The sequence below is a fragment of the Muscardinus avellanarius genome, assembly GCF_963383645.1.
Source record: "Muscardinus avellanarius genome assembly, chromosome: 13".
Lineage (NCBI taxonomy): Eukaryota > Metazoa > Chordata > Mammalia > Rodentia > Gliridae > Muscardinus > Muscardinus avellanarius.
In genome coordinates, this window is record NC_137799.1 from 50,488,449 (window position 1) to 50,500,982 (window position 12,534).

The 12,534-nt window shown below is 37.7% G+C and overlaps 1 protein-coding gene across 7 annotated transcripts in view; it reads left to right on the forward strand.

Moving 5' to 3' along the window:
* ELAVL2 (ELAV like RNA binding protein 2) overlaps positions 1 to 12,534 on the forward strand; it is a gene marked incomplete at both ends in the record, with an annotated part of 131,877 nt that overhangs the window by 92,387 nt on the left and 26,956 nt on the right. For all 7 annotated transcript variants that reach the window (XM_080708591.1, XM_080708586.1, XM_080708589.1 and 4 more), the window contains one exon: positions 1,733 to 1,836. In XM_080708591.1, coding sequence (XP_080564717.1) covers positions 1,733 to 1,836 — 104 coding nt within the window. The remainder of the gene's footprint in view (positions 1 to 1,732; positions 1,837 to 12,534) is intronic.

Genomic DNA, 12,534 nt, shown 5'->3' on the forward strand with positions numbered 1-12,534 from the left:
TAACTTTTTCTCATGCCCATTTCTGCCACCTGCGTACTGTCTCTCACCTTTCAAATCGAGAACTTTTTCTTACTTGAAAAATTAAGAGACCTTAGGCAAGTGACTTTACTTACGTATTCCATTGATTTCAACTGCTTGACACTTCCCATTTTCTGAGAGTTGGGGCATCATGAGCCAGAAGTGAGAGGGTTCAGACAATAAGGTAGAAAACAAAAGCAACAAAGGCTTGTTGTGAAGCAGCTCTACTCCAGAAGTTTCCTCCGGGCTACTTTTGTTCATCCTTTTTCCCCTTTCCCATGTGTTCTCATTGGTGGTGATGTCCTCACTGCGAATCCTTTTGTATTTGTTTTTTCCATATTCCTTATCTAGATAATAAAAATCACCATAGACAATCTGAGTTTATTTGACCAAATCCTCCTCTTAAGCCGGGCTTGGTGTAGTGCACACTTGTAATCCCAGCATTCAGGAGGCTGAGACCGGAGGATTCTGGTTCACAGACAGCCTTAGCTACTTAGGCCCTTTGCAACTCAGTGACATGCTTTTTCAAAATAAAGAACAAAAAATAGGGCTGGGAGTATAGGTTGGAGGTAAAATGCCCCCTGGGTTCCATTCCCAGTACTGGAAAAAACAGAAACAAATCCTCCTCTAAAATAAGTGTATATATTCATATAAAGAGCGATGCATCACTTAATGATGGGAACACACTTTCAGAGATGCATTCTTGGGGAATTTTGTCATCATGTGAACATCATAAAGTATACTTAGGAAATCAACGATGACCTCCTGATATAGTAAGACAGGTGAGAAATGCAAGATGTCTGTGGCTGCTGCAGGCAGAACATGACACACTGGTGTAGCAAGCTCCACCTTTTTTTAAAAAAAATAAATAGAAGTATACTCTCTAAAATAATGATTTAACAACATAGTATAGAAAATACATAAGCAACATTAGCTGAGTATTTTTTGTTTAGTGTTATGTACTGTACATAATCGTGGTATACTTTTATGTGACTCTCAGTAGAGTAGGTTTGCTTCCACCAGCATCACTAAAAATGCGTGAGTAATGCACTGTGTTGTGATGTTACTGCAGCCGTGATGTCACGCGGTGATGGGGATCTTTCAACTCTGCTAGGATCTCAAGGGACCACCATTGTTGTTGTAGCCCATCCTTGGCTGAAAGGTGGTTATGTGGCACTTGACTGTATACACAGATGCATACACAACTCAGTCTACACCATTTAGACTCTGAAATAATTTTATTTGCTAAGGGCTGTAAATGTATCAGTACAGTGTATAGACCACTGAGAGATTCTTGGTTGGGTTGATGTTTGTCATTGTTCCGTTTTATGGTAAAGAAAGGGAAGCTGAAAAGGCCTTGCTGGTTGCACTGTCTCAGTAGCTGAGCAGAGGCTTGCACCCAGTTTCTGTGCTGAGTGTTGCTTTGCCTCTAGCGTCCTCTGGCTCAGGCAGGCCATGTGATGGAATGCTTGGGGATGTATGTGTTTTTAAATAGCACTGCTTGCTGAGTTCTAACCAATGTTTAAACTTGCAAATATAGAAGACAGGAGATGAAAAAAGACTACATGTATATTTCTGGAAGAATTAATGGAGAGTTCTTTTTCTACTGAGAAAATATGCTGGTGTTAATGACAAGACCCTGTGGCAAAATGAAAGTCTTGTCTGTCAGTGGTGTAGAACTAATGTATGCCTTTTTCCCCTTCCCTTCCATCAGGGCAGAGCTTGGGATATGGCTTTGTGAACTACATTGACCCCAAGGATGCAGAGAAAGCTATCAACACCCTGAATGGATTGAGACTTCAAACCAAAACAATAAAAGTATGTTTAAAATTCTTTTAAATCTGCTTGTAGAATAGAAGTTTAAAAAGTTAAGCATGACTTGTAGTTCTCTTTCTCCATTTTGGGCTCCTATAAACACTTCTCTGAAAGACAGCTTGGAATATTTTTGTGTTCACTGCATGATGGAGGAAACTTTATTCATGAATATCAGGTGTAGCCACTCACATACTAATAAATGGTCCAGAATAGCAGCATTATTAGATTAGAACATTATGAAGCCTTTTGAATTACATCTCCCTCCCCCATGGAGAATTACCTGCCATGCAACCTAAAGGCTCTTTAGACTTGTCCTGAACACAAGGATGGTGGACTTTTTCTATCAAGGCTTTGCAAGCCAGTGTAGACTCTTTCACAACTTCTCATCTCTGTCCTCAAAGCATGAAAGTGGCTCTAGCCACCACTAACAATATTGAAACTTGAATTTCATATGTGTTTCACAAATTATTTTCCAGTTAAAAATACTTTAATTTCATATATTTGTGTTTCACAAAATTTAATTTTTTTCAGTTAAAAATGTAATAAAGTCAGCTCACAGGCCATTCAGACACAGGTGTCATGCTGGAATTGGTAGTTGGGTTCTTCTAACAGATTCAGCTAACTTTGAGGAGACTGGCTACATGACACACAGGTTATTTTGTCTTGTTATATTTTTTTCTTTTCAAGATATATGGGAAAAATTTTTGTGACTACTTCTGCTTTTGTATATTTTTTAAATCCTTACATGAATTCTCTCTGGATAAAAAGTTGATCCAGTTCATAGTATAGATTTCTTTTCCTTTAGAAAATAAAAGGGATGTTGCCTCTAGCAAATTGTTATTACCTGTGCCATCAATTTACTCTCTCTTGCCTGGTGCAGACATTGCCAATCAATCATGGTGCTCTTTCTCATTGAGTCTATATATGGCTCCTGAATATTTTTCAAATAGTGTTTCAGACAGCCTCTATCAATTGACTCAAGCTGGGACCTGTTTTCCACCAGTGATTTAAGGAATCAGTTCATACTCTAGCCTGAAGTGGTGAGAGGAAGTTAGTCAAGGCTGACTATGGCATCTGTCTTGCTTAGAGAGTTGTCTAGAAGGTGTCTGCTCATTTTTTCAGGTATCTGGAAATGCAGTGTCATCTTTGTGCTTAAAAGTTACTTCTCAGAATTGTCAGTTACAGTAATTTATTAGCCTTGGGTAGTTTTGACATCTCATTCTTTATATTTATTGGCCCATGAAAGAAAGTCCCGTCAGCTCTTTAAAGAAAACTGCATAGTGGCTTACACTTGGACATAAGATGTCCAAGAATTGTGGATCTTTCTTGATAAAGAAAATGTCCAATAAAAGATTCACTCTTTAAGCAGAAAATCAACTGGTTACCATGCTATCAAAATTTGAGGGAAAAATAGATTTCTAAAACAGTTAAGAAGGTAAGTCTCAGAGTTACTTTTTCTGTTTTTTTTTGATTTTCAGTATGAGTTGTTTTTTACTGATTGTCCACACCACTCTGTATACTTTTTATTTTGGGTCGAAAGATTACTCTTTTTTTATGTTTTATTTGGTGTGTTGTAACTGAACACAATAGGGAGATTCACAGTGATAGTTTCATATATGTATATGACATTGATTATGCCTTAAATAGCATTATAAGTAATAATCACATGCTCTTAAAAAAAAAAAAAAGGACATCTAGTGCCCAATTACTTTGAGGTGGCTTCTTCTCCCTCATCCTACTTGAGTATTTATACAGGCTCTCCCTTACCTTGTTTAAATTAGCAGCCATCCTAGAATTCAGCGTGTCTTAATTGTGAGGTTCTGATTTGTGGGCAAGAGGGAAACGGGATAGATAGATGGTTGAGATGGCTCATTCCAGAAAATACTGTCATCTCCATTACAGACACAGTCACCCTTATTTTGTTCTTAGTTCTTTTGCTTTTTCTCCCAACTGCACTAAGATCGGGAAAGAAGTAGGAGAGCAGGGGAAACTGGTCACCCTAGGAGAAATGTCCATGGCTTTCAAGGAGACCACTGATGACAGCTGCTCCCTTACTGTCCGTGATCCAGACTTCTCTCTTCAGGGCCCAACTGCCTGAGTTGAATACATGGAAGAAAGGACAGCAATGCCTTGTGGCTTTTATACTGTGACATCTGCTACTTCTCTTCTGATTTTCTCAAATGAGGGTGGGGGTGATGGGTAAGCAGCAGGCTACTACTTTCCCCGCCCCCATTTGGTTTTTTCAAAAATACCAGATAACAGCTGGTATCCTCATTTTGGCCCAGATTTTTCTCAGAGGCAAAGCGGACCATTTTCCGAAAGTATATAGCACCATTTTTGCCCGTTTGCTCTTTCTGTGTTTTTTTTTTTTTAACCCCTCCTTTTCCTTATTTTCAATGAGGCAGGTTTTGTGTTATTACAAGGTCTTGAGCCAGGTTTTTCTGGAGTTCACAACTTTACCTACTCTTTGGAAGCTACATTTAAGTATTTCCCTTCCCTGGGATGCCATTCCATACATTATTCTCTTTTTCCCTCCTCCAGTCCTTCATGCTGATGGCTGTCAGGCTAATCTTACAAAATACCACTCTCCTCTTGTTACATCTCACTCAGAATTCTGTCATGTTTCTTTACCGTTTTGCCCTCTCTGGCTCAGCTTTGGAGGCTTGATGCTGCTGCTGTTGCTCCTCTCCACTGTCTTCAGACTGGCTCTTCACTTGCAAGTGGCTCTTATTCCCAGCCTCTGTGTATGCTCAGTGGCTCCCACTTCCTGGTGTACCCTCTCCTGTTCATTTTTAGTTTATTGGTGGCTGTCCCATCTTTCGGAGCCTGTCTCAAATCCTGCCTTTAGGTTTTGACTTGCTAAGTTGTTTCAGCTTGGTGTTGGATTCCCCTGTCTTTAAAGTTTTATGATTTTTACCCATGAGGAACCATGGAAGGTTTGGGAATCAAGAGAAACCACCCATAATTTGGGCTGAAGCACTATGTTGACCCCTTAATAAGAGTGGAGACCTTGGTAGTCATAGAGTTTAGCAATTGAAGACAGAGCTGTGCTTTGACTCCATCATATTGGCACCAAAGTGCTAGGCATAACATCCTGCTTTATTTCAGAAAATTTGAGAGTGGGATAGAAATACAGGTTGTGGGACTCACTTTAAACTTATATCATCAGTGTGTTCAGATAAGATTAAGCAATATATTGTTTAAATAAGCTTTTCAGATAACGTGTGACAGTGCTTCTGATGCCTAGCACGTAGAAACCACCAAAATGTTATTTAGTGTATACTTTATGTAGAAGTATACAAGTGTTTGTGTGTGCCTTGAGTTTGAGTTTATGTTCTGTCTTCCAAGCCACCTTACAGTTAGTTGGACTTTGGTAAAATTTCTGATTATTATTAGAATATTGAAACAGTGAATCAAGTACTGTGAAAGGTGGTTTATTTAGCACTTTCTCCTGGGGCTTCCTAATAGCATTAGCCCAGTGGGGCTTTGTGTAATAGACAGTATGTTGAATAGGTGACATATATTCAGCATTTCTGCACTGAGTGAAGCAAAGCCCCTCAGGCACCATGTGACCCTGAAGCAGTTGTTCCCAACCTTGGTGGCTTCACAGTCTCGAAGAGAGTGGGATAGAAATACAGGCTGTGGGACCCACTTCAAACCTATTAGATCAGTGTGTTCAGATAAGAATCAGCAATATATTGTTTAAATAAGCTTCTCACATAATGTGTGACAGTGAGTCTGAGGCCTTGCACTTAGAAACCACCAAAATGTACCTGTTTTGAATTGGCTGGTTCTCTGTGTACCTGATATTTTGCATGCAAATTTGATTTTCTCTTCTAGCTTTTACCTTGATAATCCTTTTGTGATTAATTCTATTAACTAGGATACTATTTCTATATTTTCTTGAGTATGCTAGATGATAGGTTAGTACTTAAGAGTTTTATTTGCTTCAAATAGCCTTTGCTTTTAGAAATGTGGCTTAGAAATTAGAAAACAGTATGTTCATGTTAGTAACTTTATTGAAGAGTAGCATTCATAGGTTAAGATCTCAAGGTAATTATTCTCTTTTCCCAAGGATCTTTTTTTTCCCTAGATGGGTTAATGTCCCGGCATCTTACAGTCTCATGACATCATGGCACCCTTCACCTGCAGGAGAGGCAGCTACTGTGGGTTAAACATTGCCCACTTTGTCCCTGATACTGACATGGCCAGTGAAGTAGGACTGCTGAAAGATATTGTTAGCTGGGCACAGTTGTGCATGTCTGTAATACCAGTACATAGGAGGCTGAGACAGATCAGGATATCCCAAACACCTTCTAGAGTAGGCCCTCTTTTCTTATTAATTTTTTTTTTTTTGGTACCAGAGATTGAACTTAGGGGTATTCTACCTCTAAGTTACATCTCCTATAGGGTCTCACCAAGTTCCTAAGTGTCTCACTAAGTTGCTTAGTTTAACCTCATACCTGTGATCCCTCTGTCTCAGCCTCCCATGTGCTGAAATTATAGTTAAGTGCCACTGTATTTGTCCTAAATTTGGTCTTGATTAGTTAGATCTTTTTCTTAATCATTTAGTCATAGACCTGGCTAAAAATTACCTTTACCTAAAAGTTATTAATTGCTATATAGTAATGTGAGATTTCTTTATTAACATAATTAAATCATGATTTAAACACTCAAGGAAAATCTATTATAAAAATTGGAATATTAAATATTAATAGTAATATCCATTCCTTAAAGTGTTCAGTTTGACAGCAGTTAAGCAAAGCTAATAAACCATCATTCTCCACTATTGTATTGATTTTAATTTTCTGTTAAATTACACCTTTTTCTAACTAGCCTATTCTTTCAATAAATGTCATATGTGCACTTTTCCCCCCACATTTACCATGATCTGGACTCTTAATATAGGAGGAATGTAGAGTTATATTTCTGAATTGTATTCTTCCCAAGCTATCTTGATAATGTGATTTAACTTGCTGTGTGATCTTGGACAATTTTTTAAATCATATATGTTTCCATTTATACCTGTAAAACTTATAGGTTGAGCACCCTTAATAAAAATATAAAAAGTCTGAAATCATCCAATATCTAGAAACTTTGAAGAACTTAAAGCACACGTAGAAAAAGTTCCGCATCATCTGACTTTGTTTTCATGCACAAAAATATAGAAATATTTTGTAAAAATACCTTCAGGGCTCTGTATGTAAGATGAATATAAAACATAAGTGAATTTCGTGTTTAGCTGTAGGTCCTGTTCCCCAAGATACCTCATTATGTCTATGCAAGTATCCCAAAATTTGAGATGCCAATCAATTCTGATTTTAAGCATTTGGGGTAAGGAGTACTTAGCCTCTAATTGATTTGTTTATATTAATGTATACTAATAAGTAATTTATGCTAAAAATTTATATTGACAATGCTTGTGGTATGTTATATGTATTGTTGAAAAAGAGAAATGTTTCTTCTTCTTTGCCAAAGTAATATGAGAAAAGGCATGACTACTTTTTAATGAACCAATATTTATCCTGTGATGAAATGTGGCATACTCTGCTGAGAAAGTAACAGCCTTAATTTCTTTCTTCTACTGTTGTTCATTGTTTAGGATCTATAGTAAAATCTGTGTTGGGAAATATTTTAATAAATCAATCTGCTTTTGCTACAGATTATTGGGATGGGTTGGATTTCATTTATCATTGTAAGTTGTTTGAAAATTTAATTCTGACCATTAGGAAATATTTTATAGATGCTATATAAATTGGCCCCCTCCATAGAGAGTTAATGGATCGTTTTGTGACCCAGGCATGTTCATCGGAGGTGTCATAGCCTGTGAGGATGCTTAAACTTATAGGAAGTGAATGAGTTCTGTTCCAGAAAATCCTGGCTGTTTCTCTTCTGTAACCAGTGTGGAGGATTTTAGGTTTTATAAATATCTTTGTTGCAGTTAAATGAGTAACCAAGGATGTGCTTGATATTAAGAGTAACTTAGAATGTGCTTGTACGAAAAGCCACAGAGGGAGTACTTTTGTATGGGTTTAGGGACTTGCCATGCTTGGGGGTGGGAAGTGAGCTTGTCTTTAAAACTTAATCACTTATGATTTATCAGAACTTTGAGGCACCTGGAGGCCTAGCATGGTAAGTGTAAATTTTTTTTCTAATAATAGGGTGAGGAAGAGACTCGAGCACACCATGTTCATGTTGGTATAAGACACTAAAATAGTAGAACCGTGTGTTCAAACCTGTGTGTGTTCTATGCTAGCAATGAGGCAGGATACAGTGAAAGTGATATAAAGGGCCAGAAACCCTTCTCCCTGAACAGTACCCTGATCACTTACTTTTCCTCCTGCTTTGTAAAAGTGCATCAGCAGAAGCATTTCTGTAAGTCAGTACTGGCACCTGTTTGCTTTACTTTTCTACTGTTTCAGGGGAAGATGAGGCTGGGCTTTTGTTTCATTTGTGGCCCTGGATAGGTATAGTCAGTTTAGCTTTGGTGTGTTCTCCCCATGGCCTTCTTGAGAGAGTTAAGGTAAATGTGCTGGCATTCCAAGGAGGAGCCCTTAGTTTCTTATTTGCTTTTCAGAATAATGTCACAAGACTTTTATCTTTTTATTTGGATTATTGCAGCAACAGTGGTGATCTCTGATAGGCACATACTTAATCCCTTGGATGAAATGAAGCTCAGGTCACGGGACTTGTTGACAACCCGAAAGCTAATAGCACTGCCGGCTCTGTGGTGACTGATGCTGTAGCTTCTGTTTTCCTCTCATCTCACATTATTCATGGATAGATAATAAGGTTTTGCTTAGAACTAGGTTGAGATACCACTAGAAAGAAACCAGCTATCCTTCAAGAGACTATAATTTGAGCCTTTCAGTATTTCTAGACCCAGAACTATTAGAACTGAGAGAGTGCAGCTATCTTGCTTTGGAAGGAAGAACTCTCCTGTCTTGAAGGTTGAGCACCTGAATAGCCAGAAATTCAGTGTATAATGAAAAATAGTATCTGGAGGTCTTTTTTTTTTTTTTTTAGTAGATCAGCGAGTGACTTTGATTATTTTTTAAATTGTAATTGAACAGCAAAAGAATTATCAGATTAACTTTCTGAACCTATTTTATAGGAAATTATCACTCTCCAAAAATGCTTTTCTGGTAGTTTCTTGAGAATCTTTAATGATAGTTTAAAACTGAAAGAAAAGTATATTAATGTTGGTCTCTTTAAATTTGTGTCAACTCTTTAGAAAAGCCTGAATGGTCGATTTTATTTTACTCCCACCTCTGCCAACATTTCCTAACATTGCCTTTAGCATAAGTTTTCAGGCATGAATACAACATCAGAATTATTTATGGAGGCTTTATTTCCTGAAGTTTTTTTGACATGCTGCTTATGGGCAAGCAGAGAAGCCTGGTTGGAAAACCACGAGGAATCTGCTCCTTCTCCCCCACTTCTGCTGTGGAATGTGGCAGGATTTGGAGTCCTGGATGTATTCCGTTCTCGCTTTCTTGGTCTAGTTTTCTCGTTTATAAAATGTTGGAGATGGGGATGAGTCTGAGCAGCTACTGGAAATGTATTTTGCTTTCACATGTCATTTTTGACATATAGAGGCAGAAAATACTTACATTGGCTTGTAACTTAGAGAAGGCAAAGATAAGAGACACTCAGTTGTTTCTCAGTCTTCTGTTTCTATTTTAATGTTGTGTTTTTAGAAATCTAGTTGGGAATGAATTTAGAAAAAGTTACTTTTACTTTAAAGAAAATAGTGAAGATGCTTAGTTATTTAATTGTGTTGGATATTTAGCATTTGCTGTAGTTACTTAATGCTATGGAGAAGTGGATTGGGAGGGAGAGCAACAAATCTTGCTGATGCATCGTGTTTTTTGGTCATTAGTGTAAGGTTACTTCCCCCCACAGGGATGAGAAGTTTAATCCTTCCTGCTCAGGTTCTGGGTTACTAATGAGTCTAGAAATGGCCCTTAAATGAGCAACAGGAAGGGGAAGAAAAAACAACCACAAGGTCCTGAAAGCTGATAATTCAGGAAAAAGTGTTAGTTTTCACAGATGTTATTAGATGTCTGTATTTAGAGATGCATCCCTGCCTGCTTTAGCCAAGTGACCCTATACACATGCCTAAAAAGATTATGGAGTCACTATGAGTGTCTTAGCTTCACAGAACCAAACAGAGAACTGGCTAGATGGATGGGTACCCTGACCCCGTGGAACCACATTCAAAGTCTGAGTTCTTGGAAATATTATTGAATGGATTCTGTGAGCTTTGATTTACTGATACATTTTTGCATTTGTTGGTAATTTATATTCCTACAAATGCTTTCAAGAGACATGGGAAATTTTCTTATTCAGAAGCCAACATCATTGACTAGTAAAGTTGAGGGCTTGTTGTCTATGATTTTTATGAGCTCTCCAGGGAGTCCTTATAATAAGCCCAGAATTTGAAGATTGCTTGTTTCAAATTTCTTCACATAAGGGACTGCCCAAATTTTCATGTTTATCAGAATATCTGTGATGAAATGGTTGATGAAATTCAGATTTCTGGGCCCCAACCATGGTTTACTGAATCTACTCATTTATAGAATGGGACCAAGGAAATTATATTTTAACGATCACCACAGGTGGTGGTGGTAGACCTGAGAACCACTGTTTATTATATCTTAATGACGGGCACTTGGCACATATATACATGCAAATAACAAGATTATAATTTGTGGGCTTATCAAACTTTATTGACTGGGATTAATAAATATGCTTTTAATGAAAATGTTGCTATATTTTCTGAATAATACATATTCTTTCTCACAATGTCCTCATTTTCAGAGCATTTGTAGGACATTAAATATAAGTATACTAGCAGAACTTATATGTCTGATTCTGAGGGTATTTGAGGAAACTTATCATATAGGTTGTTCAGGCCTCATCTATGTAAAATGGGTGATCTATGGTATAGAAATTGGGAGATATAGTATTCAAGATGATTATGATTCTTTAGATTATGAAATTTGCTTTTGCAGCTCAATAAAAATTATTCCTATCTATGGGCCTCCAACTGTATTCCTTCTCTTCCCTTTCTTAGTGTCCAGATATTTGGGCTTTCTAGCCAGAACTGAACACATGGGAATTTACTCTGTTATCATAAAATTTCTTACCCATAGCAATGGTGTGTGTGTGTGTGTGTGTGTGTGTGGTGTGCTAGGGATTGAACCCAGGGACATTCTACCTCTGAGTTATACTTTCAGCCTAATTTTTTTTTTTTTTTTTAATTTGGGAAGAGGGTTTCTTTAGGTTCCTAAAAATCTACGTATCTGGGTTTGGCTTTAAACCTGTGATCCTCTTGTCTCAGCCTCCCAAGTACTGGGATTGTGGATGCGTGCCACCATGCTGGGCTAGAATAATGTATTTTTTAAAGAAAGCATTTGCTGAGCCGGGCATGGTGGTGCACGCTTGTAATCCCCATGCTTGGGAGACGGAGATAGGAGGATTGTGCAGGTTCGAAGCCAGCCTGTCCTGTGCTGGCTTAAGAGACCCTGTTTCGAAATAAATATATAAAAAATAGGTCTGGGAGTGTATCCCGGAGGTAGAAGGGCTTCCAGGAACCCCAGTACCACCAAAAAAAAAAAAAGCATTTGCTGTATACAACCTTAATTTAGAAAACTTTTGACCTGTAAACTGAAATTTTCTCCACAACTACAGCTACATGAAAGCAGTAATGAATATTCTTGACAAAAGGCTTAGGATGTTTTGTCCTGCTCAGATTGGCAATAAATAAATAAATAAATAAGGATTAAGAACATGTCATGACTGAAGATTTTCATTAGTGTTGTTAAGCAATATCCCAGGGGAATTGTGAAATATGCATTGTCTGCAAACTTCCCTGACCCACACAGTCAGGTGAACTGTGAAGGTGAAGGGTAAAAACACCCTCTCACTTTTGTATTTTGTTCTCTGGCATGAGGGACATTGATCTACCAAGTGGCAAAGGGGATACTATTTGGAGGTTTAATTACAGCCAGTGACTGTTATTGATGCTATCAATCAGTGAGACCCAAGGAAAGGGCCTGGTGCCAGATCATTCACTGTAATTAAATACCTTAGGACAGATTGTCAAGGTAAAGCGAGGTGCTTCCGCAGTTCTGAAGCTGGAGAACACTTTGTCTTGGAGCAAAGATAAAGGTGCTTGCCCCCTCCCTTCTCTCTCTTTAGATTTCTGCATGAATTCTATAAATGGCAATGATGTGGTCTCATGTGAAGGTTGTCGTGTTTGCCTTAAAAAACCTTTTTCTTGTAAAATCTTTACCACTGACACACAAAGGGCTCTAGGAATACAGTAATTATTTTTTGTTAAAGCTGTTTGGGGGGGATATAAGGCTCAGGTGTCTAATAGATATTTGGAGAATGAAGTATCGTCTTTGAATGAGACTATTAGTCTTGCAAATCAGTTCATTTAAAAAAAGCTTTCCCATGGTTATTCTCTAATGTCTAATCATGTTCAGAGAGAAATATCTTGGTAGATTTAAACTCATAAAACACTTGATAATGTTTTAGGGTTTATCCCCTTATGCATTGAATATATTTCATAAATACATGTAAATGAAATTTTTTTGTCTTTGTGGGGAGAAAGTATATTTCTATTATCTCTTTTGTCATATCTAGGAATATATATATGTGGTTGTGGTACTGGGGTTCTGGAAGCCCTTC